Here is a 22016-nt window from a genome sequence, read left to right on the forward strand (position 1 = left end):
CCCTAACCCTAACCCTAACCCTAACCCTAACCCTAACCCTAACCCTAACCCTAACCCTAACCCTAACCCTAACCCTAACCCTAACCCTAACCCTAACCCTAACCCTAACCCTAACCCTAACCCTAACCCTAACCCTAACCCTAACCCTAACCCTAACCCTAACCCTAACCCTAACCCTAACCCTAACCCTAACCCTAACCCTAACCCTAACCCTAACCCTAACCCTAACCCTAACCCTAACCCTAACCCTAACCCTAACCCTAACCCTAACCCTAACCCTAACCCTAACCCTAACCCTAACCCTAACCCTAACCCTAACCCTAACCCTAACCCTAACCCTAACCCTAACCCTAACCCTAACCCTAACCCTAACCCTAACCCTAACCCTAACCCTAACCCTAACCCTAACCCCTAACCCTAACCCTAACCCGAACCCTAGCCCTTACCCTACCCGCTAACCCTAACCCTAACCCTAACCCTAACCCTAACCCTAACCCTAACCCTAAGTTTTACAAGACATCGCAACGATTCTAAAACAAAAGATTATAAAATCTATGAACATATGAAAGAAAATAAACTCACCTTCGAAGACAACATTATCGTCACCCCATTGCAGCAAGTAGAAAAAGAAGATCTCGTAACGACCGAGACATACTGGATCAAAACTCTAAAAACACTCCACCCCAAAGGTTTCAACACAAAATTCGAGAAAAGCTCTGATAAAACATGATAAAAATGCTACCTAATCCCATCCCAAACACTCACCCTTGTCCACCACCAAGAATAAGAAAGGAAATGAAATAAAAATGCTATCTAATCCTATCCCAAACCCTCACCCTTATCCACCACCAAGAATAAAAAAGGAAATAAAATAAAAATGCTACCTAATCCTATCCCAAACCCTCACCCTTATTCACCACCACAAAGGAAAAGGAAATGAAATAAAAATGCTACCTAATCCTATCCCAAATCCTCACCCCTATCCACCACCACAAAAGAAAAGAAAAAGAAATAAAAATACCACCTAATCCTAATCCAAACCCTCACCCTCACTCCCCACCACAAAGGAAAAGGAAATGAAATAAAAATGCTACCTAATCCTATCCCAAACCCTTACCCTTATCCACCACCACAAAAGAAAAGAAAAAGAAATAAAAATACCACCTAATCCTAATCCAAACCCTCACCCTCACTCCCCACCAAGAAAAAGAAAGAAAAAGAAATAAAAATACCACCTAATCCCATCCCAAACCCTCACCCTTACCCACAAATCAGCTCATAATTCAAAGAAATGATCCAGCAAAAAAATACACAGGTAACGCACTCTAATAAAAAACAAGGAAAAGCTAAATAATTCAAAAAGATAGTCTATAAACTTATCTGACGACGGAACACACGCAAAATGACGCAAAACCACATATAACAATCTCCTAAAACAAAAGTAAACAAAACTGAGACGCTTTTCATTCAACAAACTTCGATTGAAAAAAGAATCGTCAATATCGACGCAACGACGTTGTTAATGCAACGTAAATGACACTTACCGATGTATCACACTCCACAAACACGTTTTCGTACATCAAGAACTCCGGAAACTGCCCCGAAAACTAGAAATCACTCGTACAAAACACAATGACGTAAAAAAGTGATTGTTATAACGCGCGCTAAGATAATACGGACCATTACTGGTACCGCGCGAAATCACTCAAGAATTTATTAGGACAATATAAAAAACACCTTAACAACTGTCTAAATAAATGAACCTACCATTGGTTGACTGATAAACGTGTAGGTCGGTCCTTCTCCTGCCGAGGTCGAAATTGACCATACGAATAAATATGTTTATTCGTGGAGTTCGGAACTAGGTATTAGGGGTTATTAAACCCGAACCCTAGCCCTTACCCTACCCGCTAACCTTAACTTTCTCGGTCAATTAACCACGCGGTCGAGCTGGTAAGACTTGCACGTATTATCCTCCCGATGTGTGGGAAACGAAATTACTAAACGACAGTTGATAATCGATATCAAATACATCATTACAGAAAAAAAACGCTTAAAAAACGCCTAAAAACGCCTTTAAAAAGCCCCCGTATATCACGTGAGATCACGTGACGATGACATCACACAATCGTATAAAAGGTTGCGCACGCAGCCAAACACGCCACTCGATACCTTGCGACTGACGAAGGCCTAACAGCCGAAAACGTGCCCGGGTTGTTTTTGCTCTATACGGTATCGAAAGGAACATGGATGCGAAACGCAGCAATAAGGACAAAACGAAGAAACAAAACCCGAAGAGGACGACGGAACACTCCCGCAAATCAGAAACGAAGAACGACGCAAAAAGTAAGCTTTCTCTCACTAGCAAACGACGACGCCTCTTCGTGGAAGAGGAAGAAATCGACGACGACGAAATCGACTACGTGCCGGAGACGCCGATGAAGAATATGCCCGTCAAAACGACATCGCCGAGCGATCAGGACGGATTTGAAGATCCAGAAATAACGGATAAAGAAATCGAAGACGAAGAAAGCGAAGAAGACGACGAGGAAACGTCCGAAAAGGTTCAAAATGACGAAGATACGAAGGTGCGAAAAAGCCCTGAAAAGGAGCCCCCCCACGAGGCAGACGCCACGCCCACAATGGCGCGCGCCATGGCTGACGCCCACAATCAGGCTATGGCGAAACAGCTGGAACAAAATGCGAAATTGATTGAAGACCTACAACGACAACTACGAGAAAAAGAAAGAGCCGAAGTCAAAGAAAAGGAAAAAGGGAAGGGAAAAGAGGAAGAAAAGGAAAAGGAGGACAAGTACAAGATTCCAAAGAATAAAATCACGCCTGAAATTATCGAACAACGAAAAGAAGATGCTCAAGAACTTACCAAAAACATAATCAAGAACAAAAGAAAAAAGGCTATAGCTATAGCACGAAAGAATGAGTTGCAAGACTTTCTCGACAGGGAATTGTATCCAAAAGGCCTGCAAATATCAGTGAATATCACGCCGATGATGGCAGAAATCTCGGACATCATGGAAACTTTCAGTGCCGAAAAGAAACAATTTGAAATCAAGACGATGCGAAACCTTATCGCCCATCACATCAAAGTTGAAACGCAGATGAAGAAAGAAATCAAAGAAGACAACGAACAACTGACAAAGCTCAAAAGAATCCTGCCCGGCGAAGACCAATTTTGGGAGGACATCGAATATCAAAATAACAAAGCACAGATGAATGTCGAAAAAGAACTAAAAGAAATGGAAATAAATCACAATGAAAAAGCAAGACATCTTGCAATGCCTAAAAAGGAGAAAAGTAAGAATGAAATATCTTCTTTCACCCAAACACTTTATCCTAATTCTTTTTCAATAACCAGGAAAAGAAACAGGAAAAGGAAAAGGCCACGACGAACGAGAACAAAAGGAGAAAAGTCAGTACAAGGAAAAAGAGACGAAGAAACAATGGCAGAGAAACGAAGGGCCCTCAAGGAAACGCCCGTACAAGGAAGACGACAAAATGCAGGACAAGGAACACAACTGGCGCAGACGAGAACAATTGCTGAAGGAATTACAAGAACTAGAAGAAAGAAAACCAATAGGAGAACGAGAAAGGGAAGAGGAAAGGCAATACGACAGAAGATACGAAAGAAGCTATTATCACAGAAAGGAATATTCAGGGAAAAATTACCACAGGAAATACGACCAGCAGAGGGACTACAGAAGAAGAGAAGAAAGGAGAGACGACCGGCGAAGATACGAAGATTACAGAAGACGATAAGGACAAAGGAAAAAATCAAGACGAAGAAAGACAATGAAAAGACAAAAAATTGTTGTGTTGTAAATTTATCTTCATTTGCTTTGAGTGATATAGAAATAAATTTATTAAACAGAGGGTTGAAATTTGTTCCCACACCAGCCAAACCAAACAAAGCTCGCCTCTTAACCGATCTAAAAACATTCATTAGAAAGGTAAGGATAGGATACTTTTGGGCGATACGGAAAAACGCAAAATCAAAGCGTAAACACCCTCTGGCACCAAAAAGTACCTGGATCCCACCGAAAGCAACAAACATGAAACTAGAAAGAACAATTACTAGACTGGAAAGGACAATCAAACATTTACGGCCTAAAACCCCGAAAAATAACGTTACAAAAGAAGAGAGACGAGCCCTTAAGTCATTAGCAAATAATAAAAACATTATAATTAGAAAGGCGGATAAAGGGGCTGCTATTATAGTAGAAAATGTAAACGACTATATCACAAAGGGACTGGAGCATTTAAACGACGAAAACACGTATAAGAGATTAGATAAAGACCCAACCCAAGCGCTCGTAAAATCAATAAATTCTACTGTAGAGAGCCTTGCCAACCAGGGGGTAATAGATGCTGAAACGACGACATTTCTGCTTAAAAACCCAGAAGAAGTTAGACCCCAGTTAATGTATTTCTTGAAGAAAATTCACAAAAATCCCATGGGAGTGCGCCCAATCTGCAGCGCATCAGCCGGGCCGACTGAAGGTCTATCAAAAATTGTAGATACCATACTACAACCAATAGTCCCAACCTTACCAAGCTTTGTAAAAGACAGCGGACATTTCTGTAAAATCATTGAGGAAACTCTTATCCCCGACGACGCAATACTTGTGGCGTTGGATGTTAAATCTCTTTACCCAAGCATCCCCCAAGAGGATGCAATCTCTGCTTGTAAAGAAGCGACAGAAAAATTCTACAAAAATGATAATGACGCACCAGTCATTGTTGAAACGTTTCTAAACTTCATACTAAAAGGAAACGTCTTTACTTTCAATGGCCAAACATACCTGCAAAAACACGGGACGGCAATGGGCACAAAAACGGCCCCTTGTCTCGCAAACATCTTCATGGGGGACTTTGAACAAAAATTCATGGCCACCCAAGCAAAAAAGCCTCATCTATGGAAAAGATATATAGATGATATCTTTATGGTATGGACACATACCGAAGAGGAATTAACCACATTCCTCCTAGCGCTGAACTACTTCAGTACGAGCATAAAATTCACACATGAAATAAGCCACACGGAATCCACCTTTCTCGATACGACAGTCTATAAAGGACCAAAATACGAAGAATTCAATATCCTGGACATAAAGACCTATTTTAAACCGACTAATAAATTTGCCTACCTCAATTACAATTCATGTCATCCAAATCATTGCAAAACAGCCATCATAAACGGAGAATTAAACAGGTTCCTCAGAACCACTTCAAATGAAGAAGAATACGAAGCACTAAAACAAAAGCACATTGAAAGACTTAAAAACAGAGAATACCCGGAACGTCTCCTTCAAAAAGAAACGGAAAAAATGCCTTTTACAAAACGCCCTGAAATCATCAGTAGAATTACTGGCAAAACAAGAAATCAATTGAATAACAAAAAGAAGAAAATTCCTTTCACCTTCGTCACCACTTTTGATCCATGGCTTCAACATTTTAAAAAAGGAATAAGGGAATGCTGGAAAGACGTGGAAAAGGATCCAATTCTGAGTAATTTATTCCCTGAGCCAATAGTGTTTGCCTACAAGAATGAAAAGTCATTAAATAGCAAATTGGTTCGCGCAAAACTCCCCAACCAACCTCAGCCAGTAATAGAAAAAGACACAGCACCCATCTCTCCAATCCTCCCAAACGTGGAACGGCGAATTACACCCTGCCGCTTCATAAACTGCAAAAGCTGCCACGTCTTAACGACCTCAAACACTTTGAAAAGCCACTCCACAGGAATAATCTATCCCATTAAACAAAAAATGAATTGCAAATCTGAAAACGTAATATACGTACTGACTTGTAAACACTGCCAACTCCAATACGTCGGCCAAACTTCAAAAATGATTCAGGAACGGATTACAAGACATCGCAACGATTCTAAAACAAAAGATTATAAAATCTATGAACATATGAAAGAAAATAAACTCACCTTCGAAGACAACATTATCGTCACCCCATTGCAGCAAGTAGAAAAAGAAGATCTCGTAACGACCGAGACATACTGGATCAAAACTCTAAAAACACTCCACCCCAAAGGTTTCAACACAAAATTCGAGAAAAGCTCTGATAAAACATGATAAAAATGCTACCTAATCCCATCCCAAACACTCACCCTTGTCCACCACCAAGAATAAGAAAGGAAATGAAATAAAAATGCTATCTAATCCTATCCCAAACCCTCACCCTTATCCACCACCAAGAATAAAAAAGGAAATAAAATAAAAATGCTACCTAATCCTATCCCAAACCCTCACCCTTATTCACCACCACAAAGGAAAAGGAAATGAAATAAAAATGCTACCTAATCCTATCCCAAATCCTCACCCCTATCCACCACCACAAAAGAAAAGAAAAAGAAATAAAAATACCACCTAATCCTAATCCAAACCCTCACCCTCACTCCCCACCACAAAGGAAAAGGAAATGAAATAAAAATGCTACCTAATCCTATCCCAAACCCTTACCCTTATCCACCACCACAAAAGAAAAGAAAAAGAAATAAAAATACCACCTAATCCTAATCCAAACCCTCACCCTCACTCCCCACCAAGAAAAAGAAAGAAAAAGAAATAAAAATACCACCTAATCCCATCCCAAACCCTCACCCTTACCCACAAATCAGCTCATAATTCAAAGAAATGATCCAGCAAAAAAATACACAGGTAACGCACTCTAATAAAAAACAAGGAAAAGCTAAATAATTCAAAAAGATAGTCTATAAACTTATCTGACGACGGAACACACGCAAAATGACGCAAAACCACATATAACAATCTCCTAAAACAAAAGTAAACAAAACTGAGACGCTTTTCATTCAACAAACTTCGATTGAAAAAAGAATCGTCAATATCGACGCAACGACGTTGTTAATGCAACGTAAATGACACTTACCGATGTATCACACTCCACAAACACGTTTTCGTACATCAAGAACTCCGGAAACTGCCCCGAAAACTAGAAATCACTCGTACAAAACACAATGACGTAAAAAAGTGATTGTTATAACGCGCGCTAAGATAATACGGACCATTACTGGTACCGCGCGAAATCACTCAAGAATTTATTAGGACAATATAAAAAACACCTTAACAACTGTCTAAATAAATGAACCTACCATTGGTTGACTGATAAACGTGTAGGTCGGTCCTTCTCCTGCCGAGGTCGAAATTGACCATACGAATAAATATGTTTATTCGTGGAGTTCGGAACTAGGTATTAGGGGTTATTAAACCCGAACCCTAGCCCTTACCCTACCCGCTAACCCTAATGCCATTTGAAAAGCGTCCAGAAATAATAGAAAAAATCACCTGCCACACAAAAAATCAAAAACAAAAAGACTACAGTAAAATGCCCCTTACAATGGTCACAACATTTGACCCATGGCTCCGCAAATTCCCAGAAATAATCAGAAAACACTGGAAAAAAGTAGAGGACGACCCATTCCTCAAAAACATCTTCCCTAATCCACTCATTTTTGCCTACAAAAAGGACAAAACAATCGCATCAAAAATAGTGAAATCCAAAATATCAAATCAACCTGAACCTCCAATGGAAAAAGATACCCTTCCAATAAAAACAATTCATCCTAGCTTCAACAGAAAAATATCCCGGTGCAGATCTGCCAACTGCAAACTATGCAGATGTATAACGACATCAAACACAATCACGAGCTCTCATACAAAAAGATCCTATCCTATAAAACAAGAGATGAATTGCAGAACATGGAATGTCATCTACGTCATCACCTGCAAACACTGCAATCAACAATACGTGGGACAAACTTCACAGTCTCTACAAGATAGAATAACAAAACATAGAAACGACCTAAAGAGCAAAAACTACCTAATTTACCAACACTTCAGGAGACACAGGCTTAACATGGAAGACGACATCAAAGTCACGCCAATTGAACAAGTAACAAAAGAAAAGCTACTAGAAACTGAAACAAAATGGATTAAAACATTGGAAACCTTAAACCCAAAAGGACTCAACTCCAAATTCGAAAAGCACTCAGACACCAACGAAATCGTCCAAGCAAAACCAATCGCCACAATTAAACAATGAACCTACTCCAATACACCACCCATACACAAAACAAATATCAACAAAAATACTTCCAACCCAATACCAAACCCCCAACCTTATACACCACACAGACGAAAAAACAAATAAAAATATCACTAACCCAATACCAAACCCTGACCCTAATACACCACACACACAAGAAAATCAATAAAAATTAAAAAATTAATAAAAATATAAAAAGAAAAAATACACCACACGGACAAGAAAACTAATAAAAAACACCACCAACCCTATACACAACCACTCACCCTTCCATCCCATTCGAAAAAGAAACCAAAAACGAACAAGGAAAATACCAAGATAACGAAGAAAAAACAATCCTGATAACGCACGCTATACAACAAGAAAAACCCAAGAAATACGCAACAAAAGAGAACAAATAAACACTTATCTGACAAAAGGACGCAAGAGAAGCAACCGATAAACCCATAGGAAACGAGGAACAACCTAAGAAACAGAGTTTTCATTCAGAAAACGATCGACGGAAACAAAACGAAAAATCACGCTAAATCTAAATCAATACCAATCCTCCTCACCTCAAACATTCGCCGGCAACAACGAGGAACATGAAAAACAGGCGTAAAAGCCGAGAAACGGCAGGGAAACAACAAAGAAACCTTGCCAAAAAACTTTATATAACGCGCGCTAAACAATGTAAACAATGAAAACAAAACGCGCAAAAACTATACCAGTAAAAACACACGAAATAAACACACAATCAAAATAGAATACAGGATACAATACCAGCACCCAAAAGGAAACAAAGAAAACATAAATAGAAAAAGAACCCCCAATAGGGGCCCCAATACAAACTCCTCCAAAACACACTCCAGAAAGGAAGAAATACATGAGAAACTAACCTTCCTGACAAATCTGGATTGGTCTCGCATGACTGGCAAGCCATCTTCCGCGGAGATAAATGTCAGCCTAACATCCATGTCATCTTTGATACATGAATGTTGTTTGGAACTAGGAATTAGAGGTTAATAAACCCGAACCCTAGCCCTTACCCATAACCACTAACCCTAACCCTAACCCTTTTCGATCGCGATCGATCGCGATTTTGGGAAGAACGCGCCCATTTCACTTCTAAGAGTACAAACTTACCTTTTGAAGTCCTCCGGTTGTGTTTCGAATTTCGATTCCGACGCGGGAGAAGCCGTTCAGGTCTCATGAGGCAGTTCTTCGCTGTCACGTGTTGCGCATGCGCACAGTGACTGGATATTAAGCAATATTGTCCAAATTTATAACGAACAATATTACTGAGCCTTTATTATTAATTGGACGAGATTTCCAATTGCCATGGCGACACACGGACACAGAAATTGAGGCAATAGAGTCCTGGACCCTGTTTTCTCACATTGAATGAGAACATGGAAACCAGTCTCTGTACATTCTCATCGTTCTGTCCTAACCCGTGCAAACCCTAACCCTTGAACCCAGTATAGGCAGGGACATTGATTCCCAGCCTTGTTCAAGGCAATATTGTACCACTTTGTTCCTCTGATTCAAAATAGAATAAGGAACAAGCGGTCCACTGTCGAGTAAACCACATAGAGACTCAATATTGACTCTAGACGATGTGACGGGTGTTTTCCAACGACCGTGTTTGGATACTGGATCGCTCACGTGACATATGGGTACTCGGCTATCGACTGGCACCGTGAGAGGATTGATAACTCCTGGGCTCTAGCATTAGCGATGGGGGGACTCGTCCTTGCTGTCTACTTTTGTTATTCCCTACATGGTGTAACCCTAACCCTATATGCCCCTACAATAAACGATTGAAAATATTTCATTAAAAAGAATAATACCTACAACACATACCATTGATCGATTCGTTGCTCATCCCCTCGCTCACCCATCGCTCACTCTTCTCCTCCCTCGCGTGTCCTATTCCTCCTCTCATCCCTCCATACATATGCCCCTAAAGTAAACAATTTAAAATAATTCATCAAAAAGAATAATACCTACAGCACATACCATCGACCGATCCACTGCCATTCCTTTCTCTCACCTATCGCGCATTCCTCTCCTCTCTCGCGAGCCCCATCCCTCCGCTGATCCCTCCATACATATACCCCTAGAACAAACGAATTAAAAACCAAAATAGAAAATAAATAAGTTAAAACCACACCTTATGATTAATCTCCTGCATGACCCATCTCTACACAACACAAAAAACCAAAGCCCATACAACGCATAAAATTACGATGCACTTATCTAACAAAGCCTCGCAACAAGCCTTCCCTAAAAAACAACCTGAAAAAAGAAAAAAATGAAACAAACCTTCCCCCTAAGAACACAAAGAACTACTTAGGAAACAACACCCAAACCATACACAAATCCACGCCCTACTTTCACCCGCACAACATACAACACGCGAAAACACCCGAGAACGCAAAAAATCACAACAACGACGCCGGTTTCCCCACGCGGGCCCCCAACTTCCACCGCGTAACGTAAACGACCCCTCGAGCACGCCCTAAAACCCGTCGCGCAACGATCTAATTCCAAAACTAGCGCAGAGAGCGAATAATAATAATACGAAAACGGATAGAACGCGTAGGTGACCCCGCAACCGAAACACGCGCGATGAAAAGACACACAAACATGCAATCTACCTTTCGTCGCGACCAATTCCCTCTCATTCCCTCTCCTTCGCCCCATTTAAAGCCACCATAGAAATGAAAGAAAATCCTAACCCCGTATGCGCGTAACCCCGGATAACCACGAAGGAAATTTCAAATCATCAACGAAAAATAAATAAGAAAGACTCCCCACACGTCTAAAAACCTACAACACTACACGCCCACCACCGGTCCCAACTTAGAACGTAGCTGAAAATTATCAGAAACGCAAATGTGAACACATCGTTAAAACGGAATTTTATTACATCAAACCTCAAATACGCCCAAGAGACCCTACACCCATATTAAACTACATAAAATTCTCTACAAAACCCCAGTAAAATAATTGCCAATACTCTTAACCTACTATATAGAATAAGAAGTATAAGTTGAAGGTCTTCTAAAACACGTATTTAGTAATAATCAATAGAGATCACACCCAATGACGTCACCCATAGGAATGTAGATAGTACTCACAAAACGCTTTCAAATGATATATTATACGACCACAACGAACCAAATAAGAAGTTAATCCAGCAACTTATAGATTTTAGACCCCCTTTTTGAATTCTAAATTTTAGCATAATTCCATAAACAATGACTTAGGACACCCAGGATTTTTTTCAGAAAGGGACACCCGCGGTAGAATTATATTCCGCAACTTTACCAACGCACTCCCATATCTCCCTAGCAACTAAAAATCTTAAAAGAATTTTCCTAAACACAAACCTCTTTAACCAACCATAACTTTACAATAGAAGCGCGATTCAGGACCCAATCTTCCCCTTCCAGTAATACCTCGCCAAGGAACCTATAAACCCTGCTGTTGCCATAGTTACCAAGAATTTTCTAAAAACCAATATATCGATCCCCAAACCCCGCCACCCGACTCTCCTGCTCCCCACGCTCGCTAGGCCCCTTCCTTCTTCCCCCTTTCCCCCCCCCCCCCCCCAAAGGGGCAATACCCCACCACCATAAATCACCAAACGGAAAACCTACAAGGAATAACTCAACGGGAAAAAAAAGGAAAAAAGATAAACGAAAAATATAAGTATACAAATTACTCCAACCTTCTAAACAGGACACCAAATTCCAGGTCGGTCGTGGAGACTAGCAGTTGATACAGATCTGCCTTGTGCAATATCCGTACTATAACCCTAACCCTAACCCTAACCGTAAAAATTCCAAACAAGCTCACAACATCGCCAAAAATTCTCTTTGCCTCGCTATTCAGAGGACAACGTCCGTGATGAGCAGTGACTCCTTGCTTGCGCAACTCTTGTTGCGCCCAGATAAATCTATTCTCAACTTCATGCAAAAAATCATTAATGGCAATTGCGCGAATTTCGATTTCAGACTGTCCAAAGTACTTGAAAAAATCGAAAGGTTCTTCATTGCGCACAAACCGAAGAGCTTCTCCAAATGTTTTTGTTACTACACGACTTTCTAGACGAAAACCCCCAATGTCGTCTTTGCATTTTTTTAAGTCGTCAAGGAGTTCTGCAAAATGGGTAAGAACGGCAAAGCCCCACTGTGTCGTGTTTGGTAAAGTTTCAAGTTTATATTTGTTTGCCGCTCTAATAAAATGATAAATTAATGAATAAAACTTGACTTGAATACAGCTTTCAGCAATTCCATTTTTGTACTGAATAGTTAAATTGCCACCGTGACTGTGTTGGGGGGCATCACGAGTATCAAGAGGCCCAAATACATCGTATTTGTCCAATTTTACGTCTCGTGGCAACAAGTCTGTGTGCAAAGCTTTTACAACAAAAATCTGCGGATGCGGGCAACTTAGGCTGATGTCCCAGCAGTTTGGAGGATATCCATTTTGCTCCGCAACGCAATTACAAACGTTTTCGCTTCTTGAGAAATCGTTGAACTCTGAAGTAAATTGCTTCATTCCGAAGTTTGTAATCCTGATGTAATGAACACCCAGAGAACGCAATCCGTCAGCAAAAACGTTTGTCGGAATAAATTTTCTATGTCCTTTGATGAGAAACTTCTTTTCATCATCTGCAGGCATCACTATTTGCCCTTTCTCTCTAAAATATTTGCACAAACTTCGTTTTAGATTCACTTGAAACTTTGTTTCAATGATAGTAGAAGTCTCTGACAAAGTCAAGCTGCTGAAATCGTATCTTCTGTAGAAACTGCGATCTTGGAATGCTCGCCCTTGCGAAAACGCCAGTCCAATGGTTTCGCCAACTAACCTTTTCAAAAATTCAGTCAAATTCTCGTTTACTGTAACATTCACACTGTAAAAGTCAATGTCAAACCGACGTCCGTCAAAAAGGTTTCTAAAATCTTGTGCAGAATACGACTCCATTCTATCAGAGAGAGCAAGTTGACTGGAGCACTGGAACACGACGAATGAAAAGCAATAAGCGCTTGCCTAAAATATATTGACAGACGTCTATTAGCGCATTTGACTTCCGTTGCGAAATTCTTAGCGCAGACACCATTTTCAAAAACACTTTAAATACCGGACCCCAAACAACCACATTATGACGTCACATTTTAAAAATTCTCTAAATTTCGTTTTCCTTTAGCGCACTTGCCTTTCCCGTAAGAAATTTTTAGCGCACTCACCACTTTCAAAAAGACTTTAAATACCGAACCACAACCAACCACTTTATGACGTCAGATTTTGAAATTTTCTTTAATTTCGTTTCCCTTTAGCGCACTTGCCTTTCCCTTGAGAAATTCTTAGCGCACTCACCACTTTCAAAAAGACTTTAAATACCGGACCACAACCAACCACTTTATGACGTCAGATTTCAAAAATTCTTTTTATTTTGTTTCCCCTTAGCGCACTTGCCTTTCCCGTGACAAATTCTTAGCGCACTCACCACTTTCAAAAAGACTTTAAATACCGGACCACACCCAACCACTTTATGACGTCAGATTTTGAAAATTTCTTTCATTTTGTTTTCCCTTAGCGCACTTGCCTTTCCCGTGACAAATTCTTAGCGCACTCACCACTTTCAAAAAGACTTTAAATACCGGACCACAACAAACCACTTTATGACGTCAGATTTCAAAAATTCTTTTTATTTCGTTTCCCCTTAGCGCACTTGCCTTTCCCGTGACAAATTCTTAGCGCACTCACCACTTTAAAAAAGACTTTAAATACCGGACCACACCCAACCACTTTATGACGTCAGATTTTGAAAATTCCTTTCATTTCGTTTTCCCTTAGCGCACTTGTCTTTCCCGTGACAAATTCTTAGCGCACTCACCACTTTCAAAAAGACTTTAAATACCGCACCACACTCAACCACTTTATGACGTCAGATTTCAAAAATTCTCTTTATTTCGTTTCCCCTTAGCGCACTTGCCTTTCCCGTGACAATTTCTTAGCGCACTCACCACTTTCAAAAAGACTTTAAATACCGGACCACAACCAACCACTTTATGACGTCAGATTTTGAAAATTCTCTTTATTTCGTTTCCCCTTAGCGCACTTGCCTTTCCCGTGACAAATTCTTAGCGCACTCACCACTTTAAAAAAGACTTTAAATACCGGACCACACCCAACCACTTAATGACGTCAGATTTTGAAAATTTCCTTTATTTCGTTTCCCCTTAGCGCATTTGCCTTTTCCGTGACAATTTTTTAGCGCACTCACCACTTTCAAAAAGACTTTAAATACCGGACCACAACCAACCACATTATGACGTCAGATTTTGAAAATTCTTTATTTCGTTTCTCTTAGCGCACTTGCCGTTCCGTGACCAATTCTCGGCGCACTCGTCACTTTCAAAAAGACTTTAAATACCCAACATCAACCAACCACTTTGTGACTTCACTTTTAAAGAAACCACTTTTGCCTAACAACTACAATATAAATTTTTAAATCATTTATAACTAAAAGGGTTTACAAACAATTTCTTTAAAAACGGCCACTCACCCAAAAAAAATCACCCAAAAAAGTGACTTTACAAAAACCTTCATAACTTCTTTATACTAAATAATTTGCACAGCAAATATAGGATCAATCGAAAGCTTATTAAATTTCCTTTTAAATGATGCTATGCATGACGTCATACGTTCAATATTTAAGGAGTTATTAAGGGTCACCCAAGTGGGTACACCTTTTAACCCTAACCCTAACCCTAACCCTAACCCTACGCTGGGCTAAGTTGGGCTACGCTGGGCTAAGTTGGGCTACGCTGGGCTAAGTTGGGCTACGCTGGGCTAAGTTGGGCTACGCTGGGCTAAGTTGGGCTACGCTGGGCTAAGTTGGGCTACGCTGGGCTAAGTTGGGCTACGCTGGGCTAAGTTGGGCTACGCTGGGCTAAGTTAAGCGTGGTTTGAGCATGCGCTTACGGTGTGGGCGGCGTTAGCCCCAAGAGTGTGGTGACGTTAAGCAAGATTAACTGCCACGGGCACCCGCGGCACTTCCTAATTAGGAAGTGCTTCATTACTTTACAGAAATTATGTGTTTCTAAAATTGCCACTTTTTTTGGTTGCGAATTTGTTTTTCGTTTTTATATACAATTAACGATGAAAGACAAGTATATCGTTGTACGTTCTTTTCGCTCAATTGTTTTTCTATCTTCTGATTTTGCGCGATTTTCTATTGTTTTTTGTTTCTCGGCGTTTGAAGGGCGTTAGAAGGTGATCGCTGCTGAAAGAATACATTAAACATTGAAGCGAATGAAAGCTGTAGCGCGGTTTAGCTTTCTCTGGCGTTTCGAGGGCGCAAGAGAGACTCGCGTTTTCTCCATCGTTTTGGCGCTTCTGCGCCTTACCCAAAGCTTTACTATTATCGCTCTTGGCCCAGAGGAATGGCTAGCATGAAATATAAGGTCTATGAGTAATTTTATTAGAAATAGAAAATTACACAAAGGAACTATGAGTAAACTTGGGATACCTCTATAGTTATTACTCTAAGCCTAGTCCTTATGGAAGACGTTTCGCGATGTAACTTCTTACCTCAACATCTGCATAGGGATCCGGATGGTCTTTGACATAGCTACACGCCCGAAGGATATTCTGTCGCGTTTTCGCGGCCCCAAGGGCCCGCTTGAAACAAGGGAAGATACACCTAAAAAATAAAAAACAATTTTATTTTTTGGTTGCTATGGCAACGATACTTTGGCTATCAACAACTCCGGGGTCAGAGAGACCAGATAAAAAATCTCGGCTCGATCCGACAAAGGGAAGGCACTTTGCCAACGTCGCAAAGATGTACAAAAAGCCAAAAAGTTTACGAGTAGAAATTTCACTCAAAAATTTGACCGACGGCCACCAAACCCTTTCGTCCCTTGCGTACCACCCAATAGAAATTCTCTCCAGGAAAAATCGCGAACGAATTCCTTCAGGGGACGGAGAAAATCGAAAAACAATTTCGAATTTTCTCGTTTGCGATCAAACGACTTAAAAATTGTGCCATTTCGCCACGAAACGTCGCACGACGACCGGACCACGACCAATCGAATCGCCAACGACGACTCTATAAGATTGATTCAAAGCCATGTCGAAATTCGCGAATTTTCGACATAAAAACGTGTCAAATAAACAAACACGCCTTCTCGCGTGCGTCGAAATCACCCCACCTTTGCGACGCCGTCGTGCCTCAACGACGCCACGTACGGCGACAAACGTACCATCGATCGAAACCCTATATCATCTAGTTTTCGATTTTCGATTCGCCGACGGCATACGATACGCCGTTTGTCGTGGAGCGAGCGCGAAAGTTAAGGGCCACGCCCCCTTTTCGCACATCGAAATCGTCGCAAACGACTCGAAATACGCCACGGAATGCAGCTAAACGCTTCGTAACGTTTCGAAAACATGATTCCGCGTCGAAACGAAACGATTCCAGCGCATTTCGCAGGGCGCGTCGCACCTTGGCGACCCGACGCCTCGATTTCGATCGTTTCGCGCCATTGCGAACGGTCGAACGGGTTCTAAACTACTCAAGACTCACCTCTTTCACTCTTTTGACTTCGCTCAAGCTTCGAATCTGTCGTTTTGAGCCATTTTCCATTCATTCGTAACAAACGAGTCAAGCGCGCTAACGCACGCACGTGACTATGGTGGATTATATAAGTGACGTCAAAAAAAGTATTGAAAACCAAGATTTCAAACTATTTACAATCGATAATAGTGTAGCAGGGGTTTGCGAGGGTGTTCGAGGCAAAACGGTACACGTTAAGCGTTAAACGAGCCCGAATTCCACTCGACGGCAGCTCTACACAGTCTGTTCGCTCTAACTCGGTTCGCTTTGTACCTAACCCGATCCCTACCTTCTAAACCTTCACCCCAGTATCTGTCCACGCGGTTCTCGCTTTCCACGTGTCCGTTGCGCCTGTTATGACGACTGGAACGGCGCGTCGTTCGTATTCTCGAAAATTGTCCTAGGACAATTTTATAATTGTCCCAGAACAAATTGTCCCAAGGACAAATTGCCCCAAGGACAATTTTGAAAAGATCCTTTACTCATAATGAAGGTAGAACCTTCACTCCGAATTAAGGTACAGGGTTCTGCCGAGAATATTTTTAGTGTGGGAAGAAGGTATGGAAGGATAGATAAAATACGCAATTTTAAAAAAAGTCCGAGACAATTTTAAAAATCGTCAAAGACAATTTTAAAATGGTCCTAGGCAATTTAAAAAATTTCTTAAAACGATTTTTAAAATTGTCTTGGACCATTTTTAAAACTGTTGGCGATTTTTAAATTTTTTAAATTGTCTCAGGACAATTTTAAAAATTGTTCCAAGACAATTTTAAAGGATTGTCTTGGAACAATTTTTAAAATTGTCCTGAGACAATTTTAGACTTGTCTTGGGACAATTTTTAGAAATGTCTGGGGACAATCTTTAGAAATGTCTTGAGATCTACGAATCTACGATCTACGAATCTACGATCTACAAATCTACAAATCTACGATCTACAAATCTAACGATCTACAAATCTACAATCTACAAATCTACGATCTACGAATCTACGATCTACGAATCTACAATCTACGAATCTAACGATCTACAAATCTACAATCTACAAATCTACGATCTACAAATCTACGACCTACGATCTACGAATCTACAATCTACAAATCTAAAAATCTACGATCTACGAATCTACAAATCTAACGATCTACAAATCTACAAATCTACAAATCTACAATCTACGATCTACAATCTACAAATCTACGATCTACAATCTATAATCTACAAATCTACGAATCTACGATCTACAAATCTACAATCTACAAATCTACGATCTCCGAATCTACGATCTACGAATCTACGATCTACAAATGTACAAATCTACGATCTATATTTACAATCTACAAATCTAACGATCTACAAATCTACAATCTACAAATCTACGATCTACGAATCTACGATCTACGAATCTACAATCTACGAATCTAACGATCTACAAATCTACAATCTACAAATCTACGATCTACAAATCTACGATCTACGATCTACGAATCTACAATCTACAAATCTAAAAATCTACGATCTACGAATCTACGATCTACAAATCTACAATCTACAAATCTACGATCTCCGAATCTACGATCTACGAATCTACAATCTACAAATCTAAAAATCTACGATCTACGAATCTACGATCTACAAATCTACAATCTACAAATCTACGATCTCCGAATCTACGATCTACGAATCTACGATCTACAAATGTACAAATCTACGATCTACGAATCTACAATCTACGAATCTAACGATCTACAAATCTACAATCTACAAATCTACGATCTACAAATCTACGATCTACGATCTACGATCTACGAATCTACAATCTACAAATCTAAAAATCTACGATCTACGAATCTACGATCTACAATCTACAAATCTAACGATCTACAAATCTATAAATCTACAAATCTACAATCTACGATCTACAATCTACAAATCTACGATCTACAATCTATAATCTACAAATCTACGAATCTACGATCTACAAATCTACGATCTACAAATCTACAATCTACAAATCGAAGCTACAAATCTACAAAATCGAAGCTACGAATCTACAAATCTACGAATCTACAAATCTACAAATCTACAAATCGAAGCTACAAATCTACTACAAATCTACGATCTACGAATCTACAATCTACAAATCTACAATCTACGAATTTACGATCTACAATCTACAAATCTAAAAATCTACAATCTATAATCTACAAATCTACGAATCTACGATCTACAAATCTACGATCTATAATCTACAAATCGAAGCTACAAATCTACGAATCTACAAATCTACAAATCTACAAATCTACAAATCTACTATCTACAAATCTACAAATCTACGAATCTACAAATCTACAAATCTACAAATCTACAAATCTACTACAAATCTACGATCTACGAATCTACGATCTACGAATCTACGATCTACGAATCTACTATCTACAAATCTACAAATCTACGAATCTACAAATCTACAATCTACAAAACTACAAATCTACGAATCTACAAATCTACTAATCTACAATCTACAAATCTACGATCTACGAATCTACGATCTACGAATCTACAATCTACAAATCTACTAATCTACAATCTACAATCTACAAATCTACAAATCTACGATCTACGAATCTACGATCTACGAATCTACAATCTACAAATCTACAAATCTACAATCTACGAATCTACGATATACGAATCTACAATCTACGAATCTACAAATCTACAATCTACAAATCTACAATCTACCTACCATCTAATTTTTCTTGGGACAATTTTTAAAATTGTCTTGGACCATTTATAAAATCGTCTTGGACCATTTTTAAAATTGTCTTGGACCATTTTAAAAATTGTCTTGGACGGTTGTTTTGGACGATGTACCCGGCAGTAATTATTGCAAGCTACGGGCTGTCATAACGTTATAGTAGTATGGGTCGGCGATAGGCGAGTAAGGGTCGGGGCCGACCCATGCCGACCCATGTGGGCAGAACCCTGAAGGTAGAACTTTTACTCGTTGTGAATGTAGAACCTTCACTCGTAGTAAAGGTAGAACCTTTACTCGTTGTGGAGGTAGAGCCTTTACTCGTAGTGTAGATAGAACCTTCACTAATATAGAAGGTAAAACCTTCCCTTGTTGTGAAGGTATAACCTTCACTCATAGTGAAGGTAGAACTTTCACTCCTAGTGAAGGCAGAACCTTCCATCGAAGTGAAGGTAGAATCATCACTCTTTGTGAAGGTAGAACCTTCACTCCTAACGAAGGTAAAACTTGTACTACTAATGAAATTAGAACATTCACTACTAATGAATGATCTCTCCTAATGAAGGTAGAACCTTCACTCGTTGTGAAGGTAGAACTTTCACTCGCTGTGAAGGTACAACCTACACTCCTAGTGAAGGTAGAACTTTCACTTGTTGAGAATAAATACCGAATTAATTCCGAATAAATGCCGCATTAATTCCGAATAAATGCCGCATTAATTACGAATAAATTCTCCCCAAGACAAATTGTCCCCAGGTAAAATTGTCCCAGGAGAAATTGTCCCAGGACAAATTGTCCCAGGACAAATTGTACCGAGGACAAATTGTCCCAGGACAAATTGTCCCCAGGAAAAATTGTCCCCAGGACAAATTGTCCCCAGGAAAAATTGTCCAGGACAAATTGTCCCAGGACAAATTGTCCCAGGACAAATTGTCCCAGGAGAAATTCTCCCCAGGACAAATTGTCCCAGAACAAATTGTCCCCAGGACAAATTGTCCCCAGGACAAATTGTCCCCAGGACAAATTGTCCCAGAACAAATTCTCAAAAAATTACAGGGAAATTACAGGGGGTTAGCCAACGTGTCTCTCCTGTAATAAATTACAGCGAAATTACAGGGAGTTAGCCAACGGGTCTCTCCTGTAATAAATTAAAGGGAAATTACAGGGGGTGTATATATTCTGGCAGGCGGTGTACGTACTCCGCCAGCAGGCGGTGTATATATTCCTGCAGGCGGTGTACATATTCCGGCAGGCGGTGTAAATATTCCGGCTGGCGGTGTATACATTCTGGCAGGCGGTGTAAGTACTCAGCCAGCAGGCGGTGTATATATTCCGGCAGGCGGTGAACGTACTCCACCAGCAGGCGGTGTATGTATTCCGGCAGGCGGTGTAGATATTCCGGCAGGCGGTATATATATTCTGGCAGGCGGTGTATATATTCCGGCAGGCGGTGTAAATATTCCGGCAGGCGGCGTAAATATTCCGGCAGGCGGCGTATATATTCCGGGAGGCGGTGTACGTACTCCGCCGGCAGGCGGTGTATATATTCCGGCAGGCGGTGTATATATTCAGGCAGGCGGTGTATATATTCTGGCAGGCGGTGTAAGTACTCGGCCAGCAGGCGGTGTATATTTTCCGGCAAGCGGTGTACGTACTCCGCCAGCAGGCGGTGTATATATTCCGGCAGGCGGTGTATACATTCCGGCAAGCGGTGTACGTACTCCGCCAGCAGGCGGTGTAGATATTCTGGCAGGCGGTGTAAGTACTTCGCCAGCAGGCGGTGTATATATTCCTGCAGGCGGTGTAGATATTCTGGCAGGCGGTGTACGTACTCCGCCAGCAGGCGGTGTATATATTCCTGCAGGCGGTGTAGATATTCTGGCAGGCAGTGTACGTACTCCGGCGGCAGGCGGTGTATATATTCCGGCAGGCGGTGTATATATTCTGGCAGGCGGTGTAAGTACTCCGCAAGCAGGCGGTGTATATATTCCGGCAGGCGGTGTAAGTACTCAGCCAGCAGGCGGTGTATATATTCCGGCAGGCGGTGTACGTACTCCGCCGGCTGGCGGTGTATATATTCTCGCAGGCGGTCTACGTACTCCTCCAGCAGGCGGTGTATATATTCTGGCAGGCGGTGTAAGTACTCTGCCAGCAGGCGGTGTATATATTCCGGCAGGCGGTGTAGATATTCTTGCAGGCGGTGTACGTACTAAGCCAGCATGCGGTGTATATATTCCGGCAGGCGGTGTATATATTCTGGCAGGCGGTGTAAGTACTCCACCAGCAGGCGGTGTATATATTCCGGCAGGCGGTGTAAGTACTCAGCCAGCAGGCGGTGTATATATTCCGGCAAGCTGCGTACGTACTCCGCCGGCAGGCGGTGTACGTACTCCGCCGGCAGGCGGTGTATATAATCTGGCAGGCGTTGTATATATTCTGGCAGGCGGTGTACGTACTCTGCCGGCAGGCGGTGTACGTACTCCGCCGGCAGGCGGCGTAGATATTCCGGCAGGCGGCGTATATATTCTGGCAGGCTGTGTACGTACTCTGCC

The 22016-nt window shown here is 41.0% G+C and overlaps 2 protein-coding genes and 5 long non-coding RNA genes across 8 annotated transcripts; 1 reads left to right on the forward strand and 6 right to left on the reverse strand.

Annotated features, from left to right (window-relative positions):
- Positions 1-1460: 1460 nt before the first annotated feature.
- LOC136188116 (uncharacterized) lies at positions 1461-1882 on the reverse strand. Its single transcript, XR_010670122.1, has 2 exons — positions 1768-1882; positions 1461-1607 (listed from the first exon to the last, which is right to left on the reverse strand). It is a non-coding gene; the product is annotated as an uncharacterized lncRNA (long non-coding RNA).
- A 364-nt stretch (positions 1883-2246) lies between these two features.
- LOC136188350 (DNA ligase 1-like) lies at positions 2247-4536 on the forward strand. Its single transcript, XM_065976103.1, has 4 exons — positions 2247-3315; positions 3377-3623; positions 4208-4294; positions 4455-4536. The coding sequence occupies exons 1-4, from the start codon at positions 2247-2249 to the stop codon at positions 4534-4536; spliced, it is 1485 nt and encodes a 494-aa protein (XP_065832175.1).
- A 2298-nt stretch (positions 4537-6834) lies between these two features.
- On the reverse strand, positions 6835-9870 carry LOC136187952 (uncharacterized). The gene is made up of 4 exons (XR_010670054.1): positions 9742-9870; positions 9220-9685; positions 7142-7235; positions 6835-6981 (listed from the first exon to the last, which is right to left on the reverse strand). It is a non-coding gene; the product is annotated as an uncharacterized lncRNA (long non-coding RNA).
- On the reverse strand, positions 7293-8239 carry LOC136187953 (uncharacterized). Its single transcript, XR_010670055.1, has 6 exons — positions 8020-8239; positions 7879-7966; positions 7773-7818; positions 7565-7720; positions 7386-7505; positions 7293-7334 (listed from the first exon to the last, which is right to left on the reverse strand). It is a non-coding gene; the product is annotated as an uncharacterized lncRNA (long non-coding RNA).
- LOC136188114 (uncharacterized) lies at positions 8437-9140 on the reverse strand. The gene is made up of 3 exons (XR_010670120.1): positions 8973-9140; positions 8649-8729; positions 8437-8559 (listed from the first exon to the last, which is right to left on the reverse strand). It is a non-coding gene; the product is annotated as an uncharacterized lncRNA (long non-coding RNA).
- Positions 9871-9944: 74 nt separating the features above from the next.
- LOC136188020 (uncharacterized) lies at positions 9945-11598 on the reverse strand. The gene is made up of 4 exons (XR_010670077.1): positions 10737-11598; positions 10250-10374; positions 10096-10195; positions 9945-10039 (listed from the first exon to the last, which is right to left on the reverse strand). It is a non-coding gene; the product is annotated as an uncharacterized lncRNA (long non-coding RNA).
- Positions 11599-15529: 3931 nt separating this feature from the next.
- LOC136188582 (uncharacterized) lies at positions 15530-17164 on the reverse strand. Of its 2 annotated transcripts, XM_065976315.1 has the most exons (6): positions 16682-17164; positions 16308-16372; positions 16129-16204; positions 15846-16067; positions 15685-15796; positions 15530-15559 (listed from the first exon to the last, which is right to left on the reverse strand). In XM_065976315.1, the coding sequence occupies exons 1-6, from the start codon at positions 16743-16745 to the stop codon at positions 15541-15543; spliced, it is 558 nt and encodes a 185-aa protein (XP_065832387.1). In that variant the 5' UTR covers positions 16746-17164; the 3' UTR covers positions 15530-15540. The 2 variants fall into 2 exon arrangements, 1 of the variants encoding a protein (XP_065832387.1); XR_010670248.1 differs by lacking the exons at positions 15530-15559; positions 15685-15796; positions 16308-16372 and having other exon boundaries at positions 15798-16067.
- Positions 17165-22016: the final 4852 nt, after the last annotated feature.

Source organism: Oscarella lobularis, chromosome 6 (genome assembly GCF_947507565.1).
Source record: "Oscarella lobularis chromosome 6, ooOscLobu1.1, whole genome shotgun sequence".
Classification (NCBI taxonomy): Eukaryota; Metazoa; Porifera; class Homoscleromorpha; order Homosclerophorida; family Oscarellidae; genus Oscarella; species Oscarella lobularis.